Raw genomic sequence first — 27,214 nt, forward strand, 5'->3', positions numbered from 1 at the left:
TGTAAGCCGCTAAGAAATAAGGGGTCTTGAGATGTATTTTGCCTTTTTTTTCTTTTTTTTTAAATGTTTGGCTTTGAGTCAACACATTTTCAAAATCTACTTTATAACCAGAAGGCCTACAAGCATGTATTATATTTTTGAAAGGAAAATTGTGTTTTTAAATAACAACCTGACTCCAGAAGGTGGGAGTTCAAAATCCAGCAACGCTAAACTTGCATGGCTTGCACAAATACCTGTGGGTTTACAACATGAGAGACTTCTTATGTGAGTAAGAATTGGCAAGTCCATCCAGGAAGGTTTTCAGTTTCGTCGTTTTGCATGCAAGAGTAGCAACTTCAGTGCCCTATGGATACGGACTTTATAACGTTTTTTTTCTTTGACAGTGTATAAAGGTCTGGCACATATCCATGTGCATGCCTAAACTGAATGGTACTTTTCTATGCCAGCATGGCCTCAACAAAAGTTGAGCTATTTTAATTTGTTAACTGAAGATAAGTTGGACAAGGAGAAGCCAGGGGAAAGTGCTGTACAAAAGTACAGGAGACTCATACAAAATGCGTTCCTTTTGCTTTGCTTTGGCCTTTAGGTATTTTATTAACGGCTACCACCAATTGCCTCTAAATTATTCCACTGTAGCTAGACTCAGAGCATATTTTTTCCCTCCAGTGAAGCAAATACTTTGCTTCAGCTAAACCTTGTGAAACATCTACCATTGCACTTGTCAACCTTTATGGCATTTATTTTTAAACAAATTAGGATCAGAGTTGGGTAACATGGTTCTGCTCTGTTCTCTGCTGCTAAAATACAAAGCCTTGGCTCTAATACTCAGCTGGAATGCTGACATTGGCAGTAACAGGAAGCCTGAAATTAGGATTAAATAGGTCTGAAACATTCCTTCCGATCTTAAATGTCAGTATAGGAGATGCCACCTTTTCATGTTGATCTGGTAGGATTGATATTAATTAACATGTTAATTATGTTGACACTGGAAGCATATTTTAGAATTTTCTGGGAACCTGAAGCTGGGATGAAAAGACACTTTTGTGCAAAGGTGCCTATTCTGATAATTAAAGAAGATTAAATTGTAATGTACCTTTCTTTCTGCTTTATAGCTGGTCTTGCTGTCTCTGACTATCCCTGTTGTGCAGGGATAGTCTCTAATTTGATTCCAGTAGCTTTCAGTCCCTAATTACCATTGCTCAGCTACCAGCTGTTAGAGTGGTGGATTTATTTATTGCTTTGGTTTGCTGCAGGAACCTAGTACAGAAGAGGAAAAACAACCATTACCCTTTGGCTGGTGACTGCAAGCAGTGCTGGTTCTTTAACGCTGGGGGAGGACTTAGCTGGCTGCCTCTCAGACCTGGTTAACTGGTTACATCTGAAGGGCAAGGCTTTAGTTCCAGTGCTGGGTAAGCATGCCTTCCTGCCCCCGCGGTGAGTGAAAAAGTCTTCAGGTTTAGTTAAGGTTGGTTTACACCTACCCACCTAGGTGTCTTTCTTATAAGAGACTTGATGTCTTAGTATATTTATTAATACCTACGCTTCCTGCGGTTTCTTGGAAAAGGCAGAAAGAAGGATCAGATCCTAGAATAAGAAGTATGGGAGGCTCTCTTCCTTCCCAGGGACTTCACGGAGGTTCACAGCCTGGCTGTCTGTTCAAAGACTGCATGTTAAAAGCTGGGTACTTCGAATTTACTCGCAATAAATGGACATGAAAACCATGCTGTATCATGCTGTGAAGTCCCAGTTTTTGTTGCAGAACCTGGTGGATGCAAGGTATAGCACATCTGGCATTCATTTTGGTAATGAGTAATTTATCAAGACAATCTTTTAGTGAATGTGGGACAGGTTTGTGGGCAGGTGAATGGTTTTAAAAAACCATTGTACTTTGAGCTATAAGCCTCACTGCATCTGTGTAAGATGGAAAAGGGAGGAGACTGTGATGGAAGAACATCTTTCTCCGGTGTCGGTGCCTTAGGGATGGCGTTAATCTCGAAGCGAAGTGCAAAAAGTAAGAAAGCCAGAGCGTTTCCTTTCGCGTGCCTTCTCGTTAGACCTCCCTGTAATTCGCGAGGCAACTGCGCTTTCCGGGCAGACCGTATCTGAAGGGCTTTCTCCTCCGTAGCCAGCAGGTTAGCGTTTTAGGGGAGGCTGGGAACAGTCGTTTTGCTTCGTGACGTTTTCCCTCTTTGTCTTTACAATCCAGCGGGAGAGAACCGGGGCGGGGGGGGGGGGGGGGGGCCGGGAAGCGTGGGAACCCTGGGGGCTCCGGGCGGGCAGCCGGTCGGTGCCCCCCCCCCCCGCCTCGCCCGCGGGCCGCCGCCCTCCCGCGCCCGGCCGGAGGGACCGCACGGCGGCGCCGGCCACGGAGAGAGGCTTCGTCCGCCCGCGCCTCGGCTCGCTCGCCGCCCCGAGCCCGCAGCCCGCCTTGCCAGCCGAGGAGCCGAAGCCGGCGGGCGCTCCCCGCTCCCCCGGCGCGCCGGGCGTGGCCGCGCCCCGGCCCCGCTCCGGCTGCGGCTGCCCGTCAGTTCCGCCCCCCTTCTCCCTCCCCGGGACGGAGCCTGCCGGGCAGCGGAGGGGAGAGCCATGTGAAAGGGACGCGTCCCCGGCGGTGGTTTTGGGGTTGGTTTTGTTTTTGTTTTTTTTTTTTTTTTTCCCCTCCCGACGGAGCGGCGGCGTTGGTCGGTGGTCTCTTTTCCCTGGATGGGCTCTGTCCGTAGGGAAGCTGCGGAGGGGCTGTCGAGCGGCGAGGTTGCTGGTCGGGTTACAAAAGGAGGGAGCTTCGCGGAGGGAAGAGACTCTGGAGGCTGTCAGAGCACAAGGCTGGGTCCGCAGAGGGTTTGCGGGAAGCCGGAGGTATTCTCTGCTAGGGACTGTAAAACTGGCACCTTGCGTAAATGCCTGCGGAACTCAAACAGGTTAGTGCTAAACTTGTGTCCTTCCCTTCGGGCTCTGGCAGTTCTGGGCGTCCGCGTGTGCAGCGGTCCCGGCTGCGTGGAAAGGAGAAAGCTGTCAGGGGGTGGAAGGGTTTGTTTACTTGTGTTTGCATTTCTTAGCAGAGAACTAAGAGTAAAAGCTGAGCTGCTCTTTCTAACAGAGCATTCGAGAGAGATTTTGCTTTTGTCTCTGTTAACTGGTGAGACACCCAAAAAAGCAAGCCATTGTTTTCTTTGACCTTCTTGTCCTGCTCAATAAATCTAGGGAACTCTTTGACATGAACAGCGAGAAATACTGCTTTAAAAAAAAGAAAGCTTTGCTGTTGGGCTTTTGTTAAATGTTTGCTTTTCCCATACAGTGTTCCGCTGCTTTCCCTTTGATTTTGTTGTTGAACGTACCAGGGAAATAACTTCAGTTTTCGACTCTAAATGTTATCTTAAACAAAAAGACATCTTGGCTGTCACGTTAATAATTATAATGGACTTACAGCTCTGTGTGAAAAGATCTCAAATATTATTTTTTACCTTGGAGTGTCATTGGGCATTGCAGACTAAAGCTGTTGCAGACTAGATTTAAAGAAATAGAGATCATGTAGACTCCTGTAACTTACAGGTGCTTACCTTGTTAACCTCCTTCATCTACCTTGTGAGCCTCAGGAAACCCTATAAATTCAGGTGGTGGCAGGGCAGAGCTGCTTCTCAAACTAGGATGAGGTATTACCTGCTTCTTGACCCTCCTTTCTCTTTTCTGCCTTTTTATTAAGACAGAGTATTTTAGGATAAGAAAATGCAACGATAATACATCACTGATAATACATCTATGAATTCGCTTGGGTTCTGTGCACCGGAATTGTCAGAGGTGCTTCAGTGTGGTGTAATCGTGTTGTGTTCGACTTGTCTGTCCCAGTAACAGAAGGCTGAATCGTTTCTTGATGCAAATAGGATGTTGGTTCCCTTGAGGGAAGAGTAGCCCTTTCAGCTGGGCCCTTGAGTGATCATTTCTTTGTCTGTAGGCAGTCCCTGTAATCGCTGCCCTGCCTGCTAGAGGTGACCAAATCCTGGTTTTGTTTGGGTGCTTGTTTGTCATGCTACCTGTGCACTTCTTAGGGAGGAAGGGATTTTATTTGTGTACGTTGTCCTGTTCCTACTTCCTGACCTGAAGTTACTGTACCTGTCAAATTACAAGCAACGGGTTGTTGATTTTTAGATAGATAGATATAATTAGCGGCTCTTTGGATCTTGTTTTTGGTTGGGTTTTTTTCAATACATGAATAATTGGAGGTAAGGAGCAGAATGCTAACTGTAAAAAAAAAAAAAAAAAGGTGTGTTTAATGTCTTTTGACTTGTGCAGTAGAGCTGTGTTCTTGTCTTCAGTTTTTTCTATTTTGAGAGGAGGAAAAGCTTGAGTGAGAGTGGAAGATTATAGTTAATCACTTTAGGTCATGCATTTCAGTTAACTTGTAAATTCTTCTTCCATATCAAAACAAAAAGATCTCATGGTTTTAATTTCCATGCTGCCTGTCATAGTTGAGGATCAGACAGGGATATGTTATTTTATCTTTTCTGATGGAGCAAGGGTTATTGATTCATTCTGAGGTCTTTTTGCAATCTAACTGATCGGTCTGACGCTGCAACAGTGTATTAGAGAATGCTTTGCTTGATGAAAGACTGTAGTTTTAAACCGTAGAGTTGTCAGAGAAATTTATTGTGCAGTTACAGGGCCTCTAGAAAGTAATCTTTTTAGCTTTAATGATCACAATTAAGTAAAACTAAGCCAAATGGATAAGTGACTTTGAGGTGAATGGCAAGTCTACACAATCCATACAGACGAAAATAGGAGAGATGCTAGAACAGATTTCTGCCACATTACCTAAACACATTAGGTCTTTAGTTAAAGGCAGTTATGAAATCATAATTAAAAAGAACCAAGAGTAACTTCTAACTATGCTTCTGGCTTCTAATGGGAATAGTCACGCTTCCTGAAGTTTTGGGCCACAAAAGCAGCGTTGTACCTGGGAGCACTGGTAGAAGAAACAAAGACTGAAAAACTATTCTTGTGGCCATGAGTGGGCAGGGCAGGTGTCACCTTCTTGGCATTCTCCCTTGGCCGTTCCCCTTCCTTCTGATGAGGGATGAAGACTGCTGAAGTTTGTGCCGAGTATCTGCAGTCTGACTTTCTGCAGTGGCCTGAAAGGAAGTATAGAGCTTATGAATTCAGAAGGATCTTGAAGTCTGGGACTGTTAAAATATGTTTGGTCACTATATGACATACAGCTTTGATCTGGATCTGAAATCTTAAGTGCTGGCTTGCCTCAGGGCCATGAAGTTATGAAGGGGAAAGGAGTCACTAAAAGTGACTTTTGCCAAAAACTCTTCAGTTCTGTGTTATTCCTGCTTCAGAAAATACTTTGCTAACATTCCTAACTCAGGCACCGAACTCAGTGATGCTGCCATTCCTTAGCACTTTGTCCCTGAAGCATTTCACTAGACGATGATGCTGATGTGAGAGAGTATGAAATCTTAGATCTGGCAGGATGAAAAAGTGGTTAATGCGTTAGTGACATACCTGATATGAGTCTGTACTGGTGATGGAAATCTTGTGGAAGAAATGTTCATTGGAGGTGCAGCATGCAAAAGCATCATCATTTTCCAAACAGTTGGGCAAGTCATACTAGAAAAACCAAGTAAGAAGGGAGCTTAATTTTTAACATGGATCATTATACAGATTCACCCATGGATTCTCACATATAATAGACCTGAAACAGGTCTAATGTGCTCCACTACCTTGGAGTGAAGAGATGCAGCAGTCTACAATGTTGACTCCTCCCTACTTCCCAAAGTAAACCCTTTGCCAGCAGTTGTGACCTCTGTAGCAGAGCTGGGCAAAGGGAATATGTTTTGGGACTTGGTTACTGAGATGTTGAACTATGTACTGGAGCAACTGAGTGGAGGCACACGCTCCCTTCTGCTAGCTTTGCAACAGAGGCAGTAACTCCCTGCAGGAGGGTGGACGTTGTAACTCTTTAGGCAGCTGCTGCTTAACTCGGGTATGAAACTTCAGAACTCAGGTGTGGGGATGTGCCTTTAGCTCTTGATACAGGGGCTTGCACAGTGGGGTTTTTCCCCCTCACTAGGATGCTCTGGAGCTGCAGCAGGACGCAATGTGTAGGTTGTGAGAATGGAAGTGTTCTGTTTCTGAAAATGCTGTTGCAAGAACTGCGTTCTTCTAAAAGTGCTGTTGTGTGCTGTTGGGATATGAGGGTTTATAATGCCCAATTTGTGTGTCTGCCTGTGCGTATACAGCTTTGTAACAGCAATAGATATACCAAGCAAAGCATTCCAGCAATTGCGCTTCCCGAGGCCGTGTTGCTTAGCCACCTGTCCCAAGGGTCGTGAGGTGAGCTGGTGTACAGGGAGAATCAGGCTGTCTGCATTTTTTGCTTAAGTTACACTGCAGTTACTAAAAATAAAACTGGTTGGGTTTTTTTGGTTTTTTTTTTAAAGTACACTCAACGTCTTTCATAATGTAGAAATAATCATTACAGAAGATAAAACGCATGGGGAAAAAAGCATGTTAAACACTTGGATTTGAAACTGCACAGGCTGGACGTTTCTAACGAGGCTGCTTGCAAACATTTCATGTGAAAGACTTTTCTCTGAGGAGTTTCTGCCATTAAATTAAGGTTTTCATACTGACCAGTAAGAGTAGGGTCAGGGCCACTCGGTGAAAATAGTTGTGTGTCTATATTTGGGTGTTACATAATGAGGCATTTATCTGCATATGAGGATTTTAGCATGTTCTCGGTGTGTCTTTACCTGTTCTTGCATCTGTTCCTTAGTTGCTCGAAGTTAATTTCCTCTGTGATAGCAAAATTGTGCTGGGAAACTTCTAAAAAGCTCCTGTTTCATTTGAAGTATGCCATAAAGGTGTAGGGAACATACCATATTTCACTTACTGTTTCTTCCCACCACAAAACTGCTGAAATGCCTATGCTAATTTAAGGAGGTGTTACTCCCTCCCCTCACCCCCCAAGATACCACTCTGAGACACGGAATTAATACTTCTAAGATAACATGGATTTAATTAAGGAAACTAAAATTTCAGACTTCACCACTGCTTGTTCACCTCTGGAAACATTTGTGGGTATGGTTGTGTGAGATGGGAGCTTCAGCTTCACTGGGCTAAGAAGATCTATCCTTTTCTGCTGCTGGCTGTTGGTTTCCCAAATTATGCAACAGGTTACCCTCTTGGTCACGCAAACACATGTTTTCAGGACCATTCTGTGGACAAGACCAGTGAATTGATCCAGCTTAAAAACTGAAGCAAACCCTACGTGCTTTAGGAAAAGAGGAATGACATCTTGAACCAGACTGTTTGAGGCCCTTGGAAGAGCTGTACCTTCTTCCTGGAGGTGCAGCAGGGAGGAGAAGCAGCTCTGTATTAAGCAGGTTAGTGGGAGAAAGAAAAGGACAAGGAATAAACAGAAGCGTGTGCATAGGATCTCATGTAACTACTCTTGCTGGTGAAACAACATCAAGAAAATACAGGGCTTTCACATCTGCAGTGACTTGGCCTGGGAACTCGGTGTACATTTTGTTTGGTCAGATCTTCCCAAGGGCAGAAGGAGGTGTTAGAAAGACACTGTTCTTCATGTTTTTGAAAACTACTGTTGTTTCAGTAGCATCTTCTGTGTGACTGACGTAGTCCAGCAAAGCTCAGCTATGCCCAATAATGACTTTATGGAAAAATGGCAGAAAAAGTTAAGGTTGTGTATGAGGGTTGATAGTAGATGGGAACTTTCTTCTGTTTAACTCTGCCTTCCAAGGTATTTTTGTTAATAGGAAACTTCCTCATAATTTCATATTAGCTTCTGTATTTTTCATAGCTTTGTGTTTCGCTAGTAGGTTTTCTTTGGTTTTGTTTCTCCTTTTAAGGATGAGGGGGACCTGATGATTCCTCCCTGTGTCCCAACCATGGAATAAATAGCAAGAGGAGAGGTTTATGAGTGAATGAAGTGCCTGAAATACACTCTCTCTAGTCTCAGGATTTATTTCAAATTCTTGGATGAAAGGAAAACTGAAACTCAAACTTTGATAGTTTTAAATTTCACACTGTCCTTTGTGTCTCATGTATCTCATTAGGTTGCAGCCAGGCTTTGGGGTTTTTTTTTTTTTTTTTTTTTATTCATTTGTCTGCATGCCTAAGCAGTGAACAACTATAACTGTACCTGAGAGAAGCTTCATGAGCATGCAGAGGCTAAAGTCTCACTTTCTCTGAGGAATCATAATCTTTTGTATCTACAAATGGGTGGGCAAGATCTCTTCTGTCTTACTAAGGGGTGGTGATTCCACAGACTCAGTGCTCCCTGTGTACTGCAGTAATGTGAAAATTCATTACTTTCAGTGGTGTTCTCTGCCTCTTTGATGAGTCAAGCCCACACCTGCTTACAGCAGGAAATTGAAATGCCTGAGTTTTCCCTTTTGGCTAATCCCACACATCTATCCTTAGCATCACAACACTTCTATTTGGCATTCAAAAAATAAAGTGAAAACTGTTCTAAGTAAACCTGGAGAATTTTTGAGCTTGGGAATTTCTGCCTCCGCAAGCTAAATCACTTGGCATAGCTCTGAACTTTTATTTTTAGTAAAAATTTCACAGCCTGACTATTGTAATGTTCAGAGAAAGAGATATTCCTGAAAGCCTGAAATGAAACCAGAATGTGAGGGCTTATTTTTATACTGTAGAGAATGTATTTTCGTGTGTGTATGTGTGTTTATATATATATATGGAGGAAATGAGAAGATGATTTAATTTAATAGCATTACTTTGGAGCTGTGTGTAGTGTAACACTGATCAGAATCACCTGGAATGTTCAGAAGACTTTTCAACTTCCAAACTTGTAATTCATTAAGGAGCTGATAAAGATACGCAGCAGAATTGGTTTATGGATGGTAGAGCCCTGAGATGTAAACAGCTCCTGTGTGTGATCAGGATTATTCTGCTGTTTGACTTGTAAAGTCTTTCAAATTATTTTAGCAAGTTTTGCATCTGAAGCTATTTGCATCTCTCTCTTTTGATGGTATGATTCTCAGGGGAATTCAGTGTTATGGGAATAAAGGCCCTTTTGGCTTCTGGGCATGGCAGCATGTGGGCCTTAGCTGGTTAGTTTTGTGATGCATTTAACAAACACATAAACCACTGTTTATATCAGAACGTTATGCAGAGATGAGAGCTTTCCAAATTTGAATGAGATGGAGTTACTTGGTTTAGGAGTTTAATACAAGCTATTGAAAATATGTTAAATTCCAAGTAGCTTTGGAGAAAGGTTTGGTAAGGAAACCAGTATATAAGGTTATATATTGTACTTTACACAGTACTGCGTTACAATAATGCAAAACAAATTGTTTTGAATGGACTAAATGACTTATTTATAGAACAAGTTATGCAGGTGGCTGGATTTCTCCATTGACACCTTCCTGAATCCTTATTAATCATTGGTAAACCAGACCCTAATTCTTTAAATTGAAATGGTGGCTAGAACCTCTTGCATGGTACCACTGTCTCATATTGGCATGAATTCTGTAGAGCAACTGCTCTGGTTCTGCATCAGGTCATGCTGATGTTCTCCCAAGTACATCATTTACTCCCAGTCACCTTGCTGACTTCTGTTAGTGTTCTGTCCTTCTTAAACCTTCTTCCTAGTGGTAGCAGTGGTGACCAGAATAATTCTCCTATTGTTCATATACATTAAATTAGGAGGAATGTATTACCATTTAAATTTATTCCAGCAGATGCTTTATGTTACTGGCCTCAGTTACATTGGTTATCAGCTCATCTGTACAACCAGCAGTATGTTTTGAGAGACCAGTGTTGCCCAGCTGGGCTGTCTTGGTGATCTCTCTGCCATTTTAAGTCTCTGATGAATCCTAGATGGTTTTCACTAGCTTAAGAGTGCAACTTTTTAGATCATTTTTTATGATGCTCTAATGAGGGAACAGTTATAAATACTCTGTTCCTGGGTTGTAAAAGATTTCAACTTAAATGCCAGATGCTGTGAAAGTAAAGAGTGACTTTGTAAATTGTAGATTTTATTTATAAAATATGTGTTGATGCTGCTTACTATTGTAAAATCTAACTCGCTGCTTCCACAGCATCTGGCCATGAGATGTCCCCTTGAACTCTGGGATTGCCAACAGACTTTCATTTTTAAGAATAACTAAAGATATTAAGAGTTGCCTTTAGTGAAAAGGGAATGGTTATTTCTGTGCTGGTAACTTCAAAAGCTATATGGTTTTATTGCTACCACTAAATGCTGCTTGGCTTGTGTATTATCATGCCTTAGTTGTTTTCTGTTGAGTTGGTAATACTTTGAAATTAGCTGGTGTGCTGCAAAATAAATTCTTTACTGTCTAGTTGCTTTTTCTTTTTTTTTCTTTCTTTTTTTTTTTTTTTTTTTTTTGCTACTAGATCTTATAAATACAGTCATATCTTGATGTTTGAGGAGAGGTGGTCTTCATAACATATGAGAGTTATGTGGTTCTTAAATGCTCATGAAAGAGGTGATTGGACTTCATAGGTGAGATATTTCCCTCTGGGTGTTCTCACTTGTTGCTTGTTTGGGTAAAGAAAGTGAGCAGGTGAAAGCCCCTCCTAAAGCAGCACTTGACTACCCTGTTCCTGACCCTTGTGAGATTGTAACCTTCCCACCTTACTGGGGCATCAGAATGGCAGTAGTTAAAACATTCCCAAAATGTTTTCCTCCAATGTTAAGAATTCAAGACGTGCATTGAAACCTTCATCGCCGTGATAAGGGCTTCAGAAGTGCTTTGCATAGTTCATACGCTGTTACGGAAGAACCCTGTGGCTGGTTTGCAAATAGGAGGGGAAACAAAGTTCTGTCTTCCTCCCCAGCAAGGGAGGCAGCAAGCTGGGACGATGGGAGTGGCTGCCAACTAACGCTGGTGGTTAGGTGAAGTTAAGCACGCGGTTTTCTGGTTGAAATTTCAGTGAATCAGTTATGTGGAAAGCCTGTCCTTGCCTTCTAGCACTGGCAGGCAATTTAGTAGATATTTAATAAAATATATGGAAACTTTCTTAAGTCTGCTAGTTATAGGATTATTTCACTTCTGCAGGGTGATTGTGTCCTAGCAATAAGAGTGTCGGAACCTGATGCCACAGCTCCCATCTTTGTTGTCTTTTTTCTCCCCCCCCCCTTGTTTTTGGTTTTTCTTTTTGGTTTTTCTTCTGCCACCCCCCACCCCTGCCATGCTTTTTAATAAGCTTATTGTACTTTCTGGTTCTTCATTTTCCTCTTTGCCCAAAAGGAATGGACTATGGTATGTTTCCAAGAGTTTTAAAAAATTGTATTTCTCACACTAGCATATGTAAATGTGAGTAAATGCTAGATGAGAAACATTTCGCATTTGTCCTTAGCAATTTCATCTCCTCTGGGTCATTCTTTCTCTTTCTACCATGACATGTCGTTTTATTACCTGAGGTTAGAATGCATCTTGGTCATGGTGGCACATTTATCTTGTATTTTATGATGTGATCTTATCACATCCCATTTCTTTTCTTTTTCCTATTCAGCTTTTCATCTGTCAGTGACAGTCATGACACCAGCTAGTGGCATAGTAATACCAGGGCAATGTATTAGTGCATACCGTTGGCAATTTTTAAGGGTAATACTTTGCTTCTAACGTACAATATTCTTTTTAGCAGGTTATTTCTGGAGGGAAGAGCTATTTGTAATTACATCAAAAACGGCAGCCATCAATCATTTTCAATGTAGGAGGTAGCAAAAAAAAAGGCTTCCTTGGATAACATTCAGTAACTATGAAGCAAACAGAAGGTGACACTACACCCTTCTCTCCTGGCTGCAACTACAAGGAGGTGCAAAGAAGTGCTAATTCATTATTTGTGTAATAGTGACAGACAGACCTTTGTATTTGCAGTTGCAGCTTCTGTATTTTAACATACAAAAATAAGTATTTTCCATCAACTCTATGAGAATGTGAAGTGAGAGGGAGAATGTTGTTCAGTTCCATTGTTGAAAATGTTATGGTCCTTTTTGATATGTTGGATTTAAAAATGTATTCTTTCCTGCCATTGCTTTAAGGGCCAAATCTTCAAAGAGAAAACTGCTGCCATATAGGCAACCAAAAATGAGGGACAGACTTTCAGATCTTTCAAGCTAGTATATACCAACTCCAGATACAATTAAAGATCAATTAGAGTGCTGTGTCAATCCACTGAACAATTTTGAAAATCTGGCTGCTGGTGTTGGTGTGTAAATAGGAACTGAAAATCTGCCTACAAATTGCTTTAAATCTAATGTGACACACTGTTAATCCAGTAAGTTTTTTCTGCTGCTTCATTTTTGAGACTCCAGTCAAAATCATCTTTGTGTTTCAGTTACATGGGATCAGTTTATTTTTCTTTTTCTTTCTTTCACAAAGCTGACACTTTAAAATTTCAGCTTAACAGTGCCAACGCAAACTTTTCAATACTCAAACAAAATGTAATTTTCTTCCTTTGCTGCCTCTACCAAGAGGCACAGCAAATATTGTGTAACACCCATCCCAAGCTTGGCTGGATTCCAGAGACTTTCCAGAAAGAGAGACATTAGTAAAATCAGCATCTGCCATGTACATCAAGATAGTAAAAGAAGAGTCATGTCCACAGCAGCTGAAGTGCTGTGCATGCTTGTATAACTACATTGCAAATGCGTGGGTATGCTTCATGAATTGTTGCACTTTGAATTTTCTTGTGTTCAAAGAAACTTGGCTGAGGTACATTATGTGGATACTGTTTTGGCAACTGGAGTCACAAAAATATTTATGAAGACTGTTGGGTTCTTCCCCCATGCTCTTATCCCTCCTTCCTGTATTTAAAATTTAAGTGTTTTGTTTTATTCTTCAGAAAAATCCACAGTTTCCTTTTAAAGGGACAGGGAGAATTCGCTTTCTCCTGAGTGTGAACTATAGATAAATGCTCTTTAAAGATGCCTTTAAAATGTAACGTAATGATGGAAACATACCACTTAAACTATGTTGGTTTTTAATGTTTCGTGTGGATTACAAAGAGTGTATTTTTGGGTGGCTAACGAATTGGGAAAAGGTACTTTTCCTCCTTCTTAAAATTCAACTCCATGTTCTACTGAGGAAAAATGTCAGGATGGCTTTGTTTGGCACGTCACACAGTATAGCTCAAGTAGAAATACTGTTTTGTGGTTCTGCTGTATTGTGTTTCCCATAATGGTGGTGGGAATGCAGTACGAATGCCCATAGGATTGTGTGGGCTCCTGGTTTCATCCAGAATGGAGGGAGGCTGTGAACTTCTCTGTGAAGCATGGCTGGGATCAGACTGCACACGTGGTTAGTGTGTGGGAGGTAATGCGAGGTGAGGAAGGCCAACTTCTCCATTGGACAAAATAAAGTAAATATTGGCCCTGGCAACTGTTGAGGACAAATTTCTCAAAACTGTTGCACAGTTTGACTAGTTGAGCAGTGTACTTCAGTCTGTTATTACAATGCCACTTTCCAATTTTTTTACTGGTCCCTGAAATTCTAGATTTGCTTCTGATAGCACTCATAGCAATTTAGAGCTGGTTTTCTGGCAGAACTCATGTCTCATTCATTCTGGTAGAAGTACTGTCACAGTCTGGACTTTGGGCTTCAGACAGGTACAGGTCTCTATAAAGTGTCTTTGGATTTAGTTGAGAATTGAAGGACAGGGAAGACTCTGATGAGCTGATCAATTGCATTGGAAATGAAAGAGTTAAGAATGGAAATCTGATTGCACAGCTGAAATCTCAATTTGAACTTGTGGTCTCTTGAGAGAAAATGCCATTCAGCACCGTTGCACAGAGTTATTTCATTCTTAATTTTAATTGACATGTCCCAGAATGCAACCTTCTCTTACGAATCCTTATAGTACAGAGATGTTTGTGAGTCAGTGTGTCTCTGTGAGGGTGATTTCTGTGTTTTAAATTCAGGTCATCATTAATTTCCCTTTTGATACCAGCATCCTTATTCACTCAATAGGTTTATGAAATTTGAATGAATCTTTCTCTAAGTAAGATGTTGTTTGCCTCCTGGGATTTCAGCTTACTGACCTGACCTGCTCCTTTTTTTCCTTTCTTTCTCTTTCTCTCCCCCATCTGCCCAGTGGATGCCTGTTGAACAGGTAGAAGCGATGCTTTCATGAAGTGTTAGCCCCTTGCCGTGGTGACAGGGGTATCCTGTGCAACTTCAGTAACAGAAAAGTAATTATTTTATTGACGTAAAAATGGCATCAATATTTCAACTTCATTGGGGGGGCAGGGGGGTAAAACCTCAAGCAAAAACTTGTTCTGGTGTAAGATCAATTTTTCTTTCCTCTTCTGGGTTTAATTTAAATCCAGTTATCTATAAACTCAGCAATAGTGTCAGAACTGGCAGCTCCATCCTGTAGTAGTTGTGAGGAGTACAGCTATCTGCCTAAAATATTTTTTAGTATTTTATATCTCCAGTATTGATTGCATTTTCCAAATAAACTGTATGATTGTCCAGTATTGGCATTATACCAGAACTTAATTAACTTTTTTGTAGCTTTTGTCTCTGTTTCATATCTGATGGGCATCAGTTTAAAGAAATACTTTGCAAATGGCAAAGAGCCTAAATGCATACAATGGTCACAAATATAGTGGAAAACTTGTGCTTCAGAATATCAACTTGCATTTTTATTTGTTTTTAATCTGTAGATGAGCACAACTGCAGGCAAATCTGGAACACTGAAAGTTTCATTGCAGTGCAGACTTTGACTACCATTCCAGCTTATAATGGATAGGGTTAGTGTTACAGGTCTAAATGCCTTGAAAATATAAATTTCCAGAGTAGAATTTGTTTCTAGTTATGTTTTTATGTTTTCTGTTATTTATCATCTTTGTCTTCATAGCTGTGCTAGCTGGTACAGTATTTGGCTAGCATACAAGGTGTAGTAGCTATGATTTTGGAGAACAGTCTTCATTCTCTCTTGGATTTTTGCATAACATCAGCTCCATCACAGAAACCATGTAGTAGTGTTTGGATGGTGATGATGATGATCAGACTTACTGCATCTGTGCAAGAATGTTTCAGTTTACAAAGGGTCACTCGGTCCTAAAGACAATAATTGAAGTCCTCTCAAGGCTTTGGCTTTTTTAGATGATACCCACTGTTCACCTTTTCAGAAAAATTGATTGGTGATCACGTAGGTAGACTAAGTAGGAAAAAGGGCGTGATATGGTGCGTTCTTAATTGTTTGGTTTTTCCCTCTGAGCATAAATAGGATGTGGTGTGTTTTAACATATGAAGTGGTTTTGTATTGTTGTTACTACTTTATTGAAGTAAGCTATTGTGTGTGAGTTACCCTTCCTAGTAAGCCTGAGCGTTGCTCCTCGTGTAGAGTTCCTCACTTACCCCCCAAAACCCATAGCCTGATTTATGGCTCTTTTCTGATAAGGAGTTGAATGCCCCCAGATGAAAGGAGACAAAGCTCCCTGTTTTATCTTTGCAGCTGATGGGTCAGCCGTAATGTAGAAATGGTGCAGTTCAATACAGTGTACCAAGTGATGGCTGGAACTGAGAGCATGCTTCACGGCCACTTTTCCTGCTTCCTACTTATGAAATGCCTATCCCTAGGCTGGCGTTAATTTCATAAACTCACAGCTAGACCCTATAGTCTCTATCACGTCTTTCCATGAATCTTGATCTGTCACAGAACTATACCTGCAATACTTCCTGGGTGCAAGCTTCTCACTGCTCTGTGGTTGGTAAGCAAGTGAATTTTACTTCTGGTGTGCTTTATGAGGTCCTGTAGACCTTGCTTTTGCCCGATTTCAGTCTGTTCAGCATAACAGCAAGGTGTGCAAATAATGATCGTCTCTGACTGGGTGTATCTTAGTGGAAGTTATCACTCCTGGCTTAGTTCTTCTGGTCTGAGGTTTGGAGCAGGAAGGGAGCCTACTTAGGCTTTATCCATGGGTCATTTCAAAAATAGTTACTGTGATCTGACAAAGTGTGTGATTCAGAAGAAGAGAAACTAAAATCAGTTCTGTTACCTGGTCATCTTTTGGTATTCTACTTCATTTTGAAAAATGTGTCTTTGTTTGAATTTTAAGCAGGTGAATTAAAAATACTGTCATTTAGTGTGTTTATACTCTTGTACAGCTGACTGACTGCCTTAGCTGGGGTGGGGGCTTTATCAATTATTAAAGCATGGCCTTGTTTGGTTTTGTCCAGCTTCAGTGCAGAACACAGCCTGCTGAAGTTGTTGACAGGAGGTAAGTATGAGAGCTTTGTTCTCAGCAGAATCATTCCTCTTGTGTATGTTTCCTCAGAAACCTAAACGTTTCAGAATCTATTAGTGTATACATGTGTCTGTTTCTAGACTAGAATGTGCATAATATTACAAATACACTTTACAGGAGCAGTGCCATAAAAATTTGGAAGGTGTCCCTGTGTATATGGTTTGTTTTTTCTTTCTTAAACTTTCTTTCTTTCCTCCCTCCCTCACAAGATACCCATATGCTAAAGGTCTGGGGGGAAAAAAAAAAATCCATTGTTTATCTGTAGCCTGTTGTTCAGTGCATATTGTCGATGGTCACATGCTTTGCTTAAATATTTTATAAGATCAATGTATACTATGCTAACCCTGCCTTCTTTCTGTTGTCTGATTGTGCGTTTCCATTTATACCTAGTTAGTCATCTAGACAGGCTTGAAATGTGTAAGCTTTTAGCAGATACTTGATTTCAGACATGCTTTGTTCTGGAAGCTCCCCTTTGTTGTGATCAAATGACAGAGCTTTGAGTAGTAAGAAACTTTTTTTTTTTTTTCTCTCCTCGGGTTCTGACTGTACAACGCTGAAGTAATCTTGCATGTGTAAAGAAGGGTGTTGTCTCCTGTCCCCCATGCCTCCAACATGAGGCAAAAGCCATGCAGGTTCATGCCAGTAGGATAAAATATGAAGGCGGGTTTTAGACGCTGCTTCAAAGAGTCCTATTGCAACTGGGTGAGGAGTACGTTCTGTGAAAGGAAAGTCTCTGCACAGCAGTCCGTATACGGTAGTAATGTTTCAGGCATGACCACAGAACTAGACTCCAATAACAAAACAATCTGAAAGAAACGTGGTAAGAAACTAGGTAGAGGAACTGAGCTTTGATTGCGCTTGCAGCCTGAACAGGGCAGAGTCCAGCAGTGAGCTGTTGGCACCTTTGTGACACCACACGGAGGTGGGTGCTTCACCATACGGGGACCTTTGTACCCTTTGCTCTGCACGGGGAGGGAGAAGTGGCTCTGGTGCTGCTCACCTCCCTGTGAAGACAGTGATTTCTATTCCACTAAATGGTTTTAATGCAACTGCTGTTCTTAGCCAAGGGGTTTTGACAGGTGCTGAACTTGGACAACTCTCTTGCTTTGTTCCTAGAATTCAGAGCACTGCCCTTTCTAGGATCAGGCCACAGAGTAGGAGAATAAAGAAATGCCAAGGAAAAAATGGAGCTGTTGGAATGAATCTTTTCCTGGCTCTGGGTGGAGAAAGGTCTACATGCTTTCTTCTTGCTGCTCCTGAGTGCAGCAGCGTACAGTTGCAATGCTCTTTTGGTCTCTCTACAGAGGGTCTGCTTTCCACTTTTCTCCTGAATTTCCAGTCAGGTATTACAGAAATTTACAGGAGCTTTGTAACTAAATGTGACAGAAATAGGCCTGGACCCTCTGCAGGATCAGTAGACATTAGACTCCAGAGTACAGGTCCACAGTGGGTGAAGTTGCGATCAATAGTGATTATCCCTGATTTTTTTTTTTTTCTTTTTAAATTTTTGTTGTTGTTGAGTTTCATTCTTACTTGGGCCAGGACTACTACTTGTCCTCAGGGTAATGACCCTAACATAATAACAAGTGAAAGCAGCTTATTGCTTGGGGTCAAGCTCTGGAGTTTCACTGTCCAGAGACAGTGGTTTCTGCCTTCTACCTGTCCAGGCAGATTCAGTGGAATGGATTTTTGATTCTTTGCTTTTAGGAGCATCATTATCTCTGAAGGCAATTTAATTTACAGGAAATGCATTCAACTTCTTGCAGTGTGTGCATCAAGAAGATTTGAGTAGATAATTAATCTGAGGAACTGGAAATTAATTGGGAGGGAAATTGTTGCTTTACAGATGTGCTAAATAATAACTATTTTACTATATTTAGCTGTCTATTGAAGTAACATGAGATGTAGAGAAGATAAACCTTTATAGCCTGGTACTCCTTATTTTGGAGGGACAATACAATACAAACAGCCAAATATTTCTTCCTTTAACTCATTGGACTTTTGTAAGTGCAGAAGGCTAGCTGTCAGCTGTCAAGAAAGTTTGGGAGCTATTGGATGCCTGGCTTGTTGTAATAAGCTTTTGAAAATTTCAGCTTGCTTTAGTTTTCCAGAACTGGAATTCATCCACATGAGTACGTAAGTACTTCACAGCATTGGGGCCTGGAGGCTCTGCTGTTCCTCAGGTTCAGTGATAATGTCTGAGGAGTGACCATGGCAGCAGTGTGACCCTTCAGGAGAGTCAGCTGTACCTCCTGTTGAGTTGTCTTTGGAAAGCAAACAGCAGTGGCAAGATATCTCTGGGCTCTCTCTTAAGGGGTAAAATAGAATGGTGAAGCGTTTGAAGAAGCGTTTCCTCAGTTTTCTTCTGGACTTTGCAATAGATACCCAGTGGTAAAGACCACCATTTGGCATGCTTTGAAATCACTGCTGAGTGGAAAAGGTGATATCCAAAGCATGCTAGGGACATGGTAATGCTGTTTTGAGGAATGAGATGTTTTGAGGAAATTCCTTTTGCTTGATGTTGTATTATCCTTACACTCCAAAAGGCTTTGTAGGTGACTTAAATGCTACAAACTGTCAGACTAGATCGAGGCTCTGTCTTGTTTTTGGGTTTTTTTGCTTTGGGGGCCAGTGAGTTGCTACCAAAAAGAGAGCAGGAGGCTGTTAAAAGGAGGGTGTTGATGGCACAGCAAGTTATTTTTGCTGGTGCTGACTTGGACTTTCAGCCATCTGGTGATAATAGTGTCACTCTTGAATTCAGTCTTTCCTTGTTAGAGAAATTTAATTGAAATGAGATGAATGAAGATTGTGTGCAATGTACCAGTTGCATTTTTATGTCTGACAATAGCAAGGATCAATTTAGTAAGAAGCACATTAGAGCATACTATGGCTACTGATTTAGAATCTAATTGAGGATCTTTTTTTCTCATAAAGTGGCTGTGAATGTCAACATATAATAATATGGGGCGATGTGTCAATACCATGCAGACAGCCTGTTAGAAATTATATGGAATTAATTCTAGACAACAATGATGTAAAGGTTAAGCACAGAAGTGTGACAGAGAGCAGGTATTTGTTATAGTATTAAGAATATATTGCAGGTGTAAAGAACATACATGAGAACATGCCTCTTAACCCACAGTTGGGACCATGTGATTAAAGGTGCCTGATTTAAGGGGGTTGATTTGCAGGATGGGAATCTCGGAATCCTGTTCTCTAAATAAGTCAGTCACATAGGCAGAGAGTGGAGAGGGTTTATAGTGACAATTGATGAGGAGCTGGATTTCAAGGAGCTTTTTAAGAGAGATTGTGGAGTGTATGTTTGCATGCTTTGGCTTCTTCAAGCAATCATGTTAGCAGGATCACAGTAGTCTGAAGGTGTGCAGACAGCTTTGTTAGGCCATCTGATACAGCTGGGGAGAGTGCAGACGAGAAAGAAGAAAGGCAGGCTTTAAGGACACTTCTGCTTTAAGGACATCTCCACTTCCCTGGTGAACCGCTGAAGATAATTTTGAAAGATCCTTTTGCTGTTTCACCCAAGGTAATGAATTCTGGAGGGATTGTCAACACTTTGTTACTGAGATAAAGGTAAGCGTGTTACAGTTCCTGGATGCCGTGCTCTGCAATGAGGAAATACGGGAATGTAACTTTGGTGTTGTCTGAGGGAAAACCTCAGTACTTCTGATGTTTGAGAAGTCAAAGTTTCAGACCATAGCTCAAAGTATATAGAAGGAGTAGAGATATGCTTTAAACTGTGTGGAACAGGTATTGAAGTGAATTTCTTGTTCTAAACTGTATCACTTCAGACTATGGCATATTAACTTAATTATTTGGACAGACATGTTGTGGATTGAGTAGGTAGCTGGAAGACAAACTGTTCTAAAGTGTTCCAGTCTTATTTTTATATCTACATTTGCCTGTCTGATGAGCAAAAGGAAACTCATGGTCTTTTGTGTCATAGTAAGAAAGGAACGCTGACTGAAGTCTGTTTATTTAGCCCCAAGTAAAAATGATAATTACTATGTATGCATTTATAGCTGCTGCAGACTTGAATGTGAGGGAGGCAATTCAGAGAGGCTTTGAGGTTTGGGGGTTTTTTTTTCCTCTAGGCTTGTAGGTGGGGAGAGTCTAGAGAGGAACTGGAATGCACATTTACAATTTCAAAAATAGTAGGATATATTTTGGTGGCTAAAATGGAACAACAGAATCACCAAGTGGTTGAGGTTGGAAGGGACCTCTGGAGATCATCTGGTCCAACCCGCCTGCTCAAGCAGTGCCACCTAGAGCTGGTTGCCCAGGACCACGTCCAGATGGCTTTTGAGTATCTCCAAGGATGGGGACAATACAACCTCCCTGGGCAATTGGTGCTAGTGCTCAGTCACCCTCGCAGTGAAAAAGTGTTTGCTGATGTTCTGACAGAACCTCCTGTGTTTCAGTTTGCGCCCATTGCCTCTTGTCCTGTCACTGGGCACCACTAGGAAGAGCCTGACTCCGTCATCTCTGCACCCTTCCTTCAGGTATTTATTTACATTGATAACATCCCCCCGATCCTTCTCTTCTTCAGGCTTAACAGTCCCAGCTCTCTCAGATGAGAGATTTTTCCTCATATGAGAGCTATTCCAGTCCCTTAGTCATCTTCATGGCCCTTTGTTGGGCTCTCTCCAGTATGTCCATGTCTCTCTTGTTCTGAGGAGCCCAGAACTGGACACCGCACTTCAGGGGTGGCCTCACCAGTGCTGAGTAGAGGTGAAGGATCACCTCCCTTGACCTGCTGACAATACTTTACCTAATGCAGCCCAGGATACCATTCACCTTCTTTACTTGCAAGAGCATGTTGCTGGCTCGCGTTCCACTTGGTGTCCACCAGGGCTTCTCATCCTTTTCTGCCAAGCTGCCTTCCAGCTGGGTGGCCCCCAGTATGTATTGGTGCCTGGGGTTGTTCCTCTCCAGGCGCAGGACTTTGCGCTTCCCCTTGTTGAACTGAAAGTGAAACTCGAAGTGAAAACTTGTTGAAGAGAAAACACTTCGGCTTATCTTTAGATACTGTTTTTTAAACAACAACCTTTGGTCTGAAACACTGGAAAACAATGCTGTGAGCATGCCAAAATGCCAAAAAATTCCAGGCATTGCCTATTTAAAAAAACCAAAAAAACCCCAAACCCACCAAAATCTGGTGTGTATACCTTAAGCTCAGATGATGCTGTTAAAAGCAATCTGCTGATTTAGAAGGATGCGTGTTTATTTCACGCAGCTTGGACCAAACAGAATACTGATTTTGATAGTATTCTGTTTGTTTCCAGAACCCATCTGTTCAAGTGACCACTCAAAGGAGAAAGGTTGCAAGGCATATCCGCTTTAGCTTTTAGGAGATGTTACAGTTCACTGCTGCCTGTTGTCGTTTCAAGTAGATTGCTTATGGTTTCCATTTGAATGTTGTTTGTTCAGAGAAATCTAATGTAAATAAATCAATGGTGAAATGTAGTTAGGTTTTTGTTCTGTAGTTCTCTTGATGCAGTTACAAGGAACTTCTAGAGAAACTGCAAACAACCTTACTTTTAGTGCATCCGTTTTGAGAATCATAAAAAGTCCTTCATTTCTGCGCTTTGGAACTTCTTCAGTTAGAGAAAAGGACCGAATTTTCGAACACTATGTATAAAAAGAAATGTGGATGGGTGGGGCTTGAGTCACTGAACTCAGAACCTCTGAATGACACGTAAGTGTTTTTGTCTGTTGGGAAGCCTTGAGGGGTGGCTTAGCAGAAAGGAATAAGCACCTTCAGGGACTAATTCATCCTCTCTTCTGAGGCTCTGTGCACCCTGAAGGCTTGCTCTTGCTGGAAGGGGCATCCCTGCCTGTGCTTCTGAGCTGCTCATCTCGTGCAACCCCGTGAGGCAAAATAGCCCTGGTGTTGCTTCGTTTTTTCTTCCCTGCATGGTATGAATTGGGAGAGAATATGACTAATTCAGGGGCATGTGAAACCTCAATAACTGTCTGTAGGCATGTGGAAGAGCAGTGAGGTAGGAAGACTAAATTACTAAATTGGGAAAACTGTGGGAGATATATTTTAATTATAATTTCTTGCAGGATGTTGAAATTTCTTTCTAGTCCAGCAGAATAAGAAACAGATGCTTTGAACACTTTGGACTTCCAGCGAAAAGGTGTGATATGTAGACATCCTTCTAGTATTGTACTTCCTTTCATCTAGATGGCAAATAAAATAAAACTGCATACTTGATAAGGTTCATACTTCACCCTTGATCAGTAAGGTTAATTGAGTGACTTCTGTGAAGATAGATGTCATCAGTGACTTAGTCTAACATGGAAATTTTTTTTATTTTTTTTCCCCCCTTGAATATGGATAACCAGCATGTGCCCATGTCAGGATTCCCTCCCTCGCAAATTAAAATTGAATGTTTTACATAGTCTTTTAGAGAATGATAAAAAGAATTTTAAGTCTGGATTCACTTCTACCTAAGCAGACTGGAAAACAGAGTTGTGAGATGTAGTTGGAAGCGAAGACAGAAAATTCAAGCTAAGTACTACTTTTGGTTTTATTGACAGTAAGAATTAGGAGGAGATTAGTATTGAGTTTTCAGCTCTGAAATAGCATTACTAATATTAGGAGTTTGATTCAAATCTGTGAGAGCGATGATTTAAGGCCAAATGCTGGGGTTTTTATTCTCATACAATGATGGTGTATCCTCATCATAGGATAAAACATTGCAGTGTACCTGTCTGGTAGGATATCTGTTAGACTTTTTGAGTGAGAAAAGGATGGTGGTTGTTTTAACCAAAAAGTTCCCAAGTCACATTCTTCATTGCATCTTTAATGGTTTGGGGCATCTATCATGTTGAGCCAATTTTGTCCTCACCAGGCTGTTCCATGGCCTGTGTCCTCCGTAGGCTTTAATGGGTTCTCACTGAAGTATGGGGCCTGTCAGGCCAGCATGAGTGCTTTAGCCACGGGGTCAGTACAAGTTTAGGCTGGAAACCCTTAACTCTGTGTGAATGAGCAATCTTCCTTTCTGTTCAGAAATGTCTCAAATAAATTAAGTAAAGCTGAAATTGGATCAGAATTGCTGTAAGCGTACAGAGGCAGGATGCAGTTCTCTTGTTATTAATACCTTTTTTTAAAATTATTTTTATTTAGAGATTACTGTGGAAGGGAATGGCAGCAGGATCTTTTGAAATAAGCTGGAATTGTGATAATGGTAACATACAAGAGTTCGGTAACAGCAGGATAATGGAAGACATCTCTTCTGCTGTAGTGGCTGCACTGTCTATGCTAGCTGCATGGTTTAGTATCTAGAAGTAGTCGATTTATTTTCCTTTCCTTGCCTCGTCCAAAGTCCTACTCCGTGCTCTTTCCAGAATAGGCATTTTGTGTGAGCCTCGTGAACCATGAGTTGGAGCAATGACTTGTAGAGTACTGTAGAGAATTCTGGGCATATTTATGTACCATTATTTTGCGATACATGGTCTACGTGTTGGATGCAAATTCTCTGTGTAGTTGTGACCCCCCTTTTCTGAGTTACCTATTTCTGCATTTTTATGCTGTGGATTTTATTGAAGGTGAGGCCTTAGTTAATGGTAATGTCTACTCTAGCAGGTCTGAGTGTGGGAGATGAAGGATCTAGTTTTATCCAATCGAAGATAGTTGGAGTTACAGGAGAGCCTTGAAGAGAGGTTTAAAAAGCTTTTATGAGTAAAAGAGCTAAATTGATTGTACTATGTCTAGAAAAACCTCACTGTTTTGGTTCAGAAAGTGATACATAATAGTTACAACTATTGCAAACTTCCAAAACTGACTATTGCCAGTCGGAGAATGCAGTTCTGGAGGGGTGTTTTTGCAGAGGGAGTTGTAGAGTAATTGGAGGACAAACATTTGGTAGTTAGCAGTGTGGTTGAGTACATGCCAGCTTTTAATTGTGGTATGTGGATCCTGCTGATGTTTCCAGAGGCATTTGGAATGGCAGCAAATTAGTTTGCCAAGTGTAGGAGGATCATTGCTGGGGAAATGCTCCCTGTGAAATTTCCAGACTTTAAGGGAACGGAAGGGCGGTTTTTGTCTTCCTTTAAATGTGACAGATGCCAATCAAGGGGAGAAATGAGAAATGTTAAGATTTTATTTGCTTTTTCCTGGAATTGATGTGAGATTTCCATTCCAGTGGTTTTGAATAATTCCAACTCCACGTTTCTCATCTGCCATGAAGAAGATATAGCGTGATGTTGATGTAGCATTGAGGTACCTTAACTGCACCGTGGCTTTTGGAATGTGGTCGTTGGCATTGTTACCGCCTGGATTAATGTCTTTGTTTTTCTTTCTTGTGCTTGGAAGGTCTACAAAGAACGTTTAGAACCTCCTGTGCCACAAGGCTCCCTGGTTTTATTTATTTTTCTAGAGAAAGAATCTGAAAAAAGGATCCTAGGCTGTCTGATTTGTTCTCCCCCTCTCTACCTTCCATGTTGTATGCCTTGTTTTTATTAAATTGAAAAAATGAGTAAAACAGTCCACATATACTTAAGGGTAGAGCTCCTCTTGCTGCCAAGAGTCAGTACAAGCTCTGAGAGCCCATCACCAGGCTGAAGAAGGGTTTGGTACTGGCTCTTGTCTTGGGGAATCCTGCTCTGGTGTGTTACTTCCAGAAAAGTCTGTTAGCACAGCTGTGGGAAACTAATTTGGCATCCTCTGTGTTTGTTGACTACCTCTATGAGAAGACAGTACCAGGAAAAAGTTACTCTCTGAAGTTTGGGATAAGTTAACCAAAAATTGCTCTTTCCGAGTGACTGACAGGATTTCCAAGAGTTTTATGTGCAAAATCTGAGATGATACAAATACTAAGTCTGCCAATTAGAATCCTAGATAACGTTCTAGAAATCTTAAATAATGAAGTAGCAATATAAAGAGAAAAGGTGTATTTGGACATCTTGTAATGTCTTGCCCCATCCAGGGATCTAGACCAGGAGAGGTGTGCCCCCGGTTCACTCCCCCTTCGTGTTATCTCTAAAGACTCAGAGTATTTGCTTCTGCTGTAATCTCTTCAGCTGGGCACGTTCCTCACAGAGTAGAGAGGAAAAGGAGCTGTAGGAGTTTCTTGTTCTTTCTTTATAATGATTAATTTCTGTCCCCTCCCCTGTAGGGAGGCAAGTGGACAGTCCTTGGGCAGGTTAAATGTCTCTGAACATTTTGGCAAAGTAAATAATACCTGCCCTATGTGGGCTTAGATGAAAGCAGGCAATGTGCCAGGAAGCATGCATGGTTCTAGGGCTGAAGATTGGACCTTCAGCTGTATCTGTGATGCCAGCAACAGTGATGCTTCCAGATGCTTTCCCTGTGTATTTACTAGGTGGTAAGATACATGGCAAGTGAAACATATGTAATAAAACGCTGCCCACAAAGTACAGATGTTAGGAGTTTTTGCACATACATAGGATGTCCAACCTGTTACTGCTGGATAGGAAAAAAAAAATACATGAGAGAAATTTGTAAATAAATATGTGATGCTTCTGTGCAGCAAGGCTTCCTACCTGCTTTCTCCAAATCCATCTCTCCGTGGGAGATTTAAAAAAAAAAAAAAACAAACCTCATCCTCTCCCAACCATCAGATTTTCCTCCTTCCCTTCAGAATTATTCTTCCTCTGTCTTTTAGCCACTCCTTATTCTGCTCCTCCTTCATCTGTTCTTCCCTTAGACTTCTGCTTCTTCCCCAGGTTGCCCTTGTACTAGCTGGGTCTCAGGCCTTGCGTGTAAGCATTGCTGTGTCTTTGGCTGGTCTCATCTGATTACTGTTCCTGGCGTTCCTCATCTTCTTCCCTGGGCATGAGGCTCCATGATTCCTTACTGGAGTAAGGAGAGGGTGAATCTTGTTTACCGCCACTGATTACCTTGGTAATCATCAAAAAGGATGGAGACTTAGCGGGAAGTAGGGAAAGGGGACACACTCAAAAGCTAGAAGTTAGGCTGGCCTTAAAAGGAGGTTTCACTGTCCCTCCCCGGCAGGGCAGCAGGTGGCACGCCATCTTGTATGAAACTCTTCGAGAGCAATATTTCTTTGCAAACTGCTGTTTTATCACCTGAATGCTGGTGAAGACTTAAGAGATTGCTCTCATGGATGGTTCCTGTACAGCGTTTTCAAGTAGCTTGTTGGAGATGGTGTCAGATTGCTGTCCCAGCTGCTGCTGGTTAGGTTTTCTCTTTGAAAGATGTCATTTGAATACCATAGTACCTCTGTCCTCTCTCCATTTTTCTAGTTTATTTGGTAGTACGCATACATCCAAATAACAGTGCTAACGTATGTAGCTTTGTTCGCGCAATCAGATGTAACCGTGTTAGGTCCCCTGGCAGCTTGGGGTCTTTGGTTACCTGAAAGATACAGTTTGAAAGAGTAGGCAAGGCAGAAGCATCGATGCTGTAGAAATTGTAGGTACACAAGCTAACCCTGCAAATGGGTCCTGACAGTTCCTCTTTGGTTTTCAGGGAGCCTTTGCAGTCGACTTCCTCTGTTCCCAGGCTCATGTGAGGCACCTTCTCCCTGGAGCAGTTACTTCCCTCGTGAGGGTCTTTCATGGGCCTCAGCCTTCTTCCTCTGCTGGCTGTCAGGAGAAAATGTGGCTGCCTATGACTTGTTGAAGGAACCCCTCTGTGAACAGGGCATGGACAGAGAGGTTACTCATCTTAAAACAGATTCTTGCCCTTATGCTCTTTGTTACCAAAACCCTGTTAGCAGCCCTTTGTGAAAAAGGATAATCTGCTGGTGCTGCATAGTTTGATTAATGCAAGACATCTTTCTGGGGGGCTGTCTTGAGGTTGTGTGATGGAGTGATGTTTCTGAAAGTCTGAGAAAGGTAGAGTTATTTGAATAGAAACTCTCTATAAATCTTAAGTTGCATTGAACTTACTGATTGGAGCATCTCAAGCTTGCATTGCTCTTCCCTATGTACCTGGTG

General features: G+C 41.6%; 1 protein-coding gene across 16 annotated transcripts in view; it reads left to right on the forward strand.

The window, feature by feature from the left end:
• ARVCF (ARVCF delta catenin family member) overlaps positions 1 to 27,214 on the forward strand; it is a 293,557-nt gene that overhangs the window by 132,734 nt on the left and 133,609 nt on the right. Inside the window, exon 1 of one of the 16 annotated variants that reach the window (XM_041125930.1) lies at positions 1,994 to 2,011. The exons of 13 other annotated variants lie outside the window; for them this stretch is intronic. Coding sequence is in view for 2 of the 3 variants with exons in the window: in XM_030024139.2 (XP_029879999.1) it covers positions 2,898 to 2,918 (21 nt within the window). In the remaining variant the exon portion in view is untranslated. Of the gene's footprint in view, positions 1 to 1,993; positions 2,012 to 2,446; positions 2,919 to 27,214 lie in introns of those variants that run through there. 2 more of the 16 variants (XM_030024139.2, XM_030024141.2) reach the window with 2 other exon arrangements.

The sequence above is a fragment of the Aquila chrysaetos genome, chromosome 9 (assembly GCF_900496995.4).
Source record: "Aquila chrysaetos chrysaetos chromosome 9, bAquChr1.4, whole genome shotgun sequence".
NCBI classification, from domain to species: Eukaryota; Metazoa; Chordata; class Aves; order Accipitriformes; family Accipitridae; genus Aquila; species Aquila chrysaetos.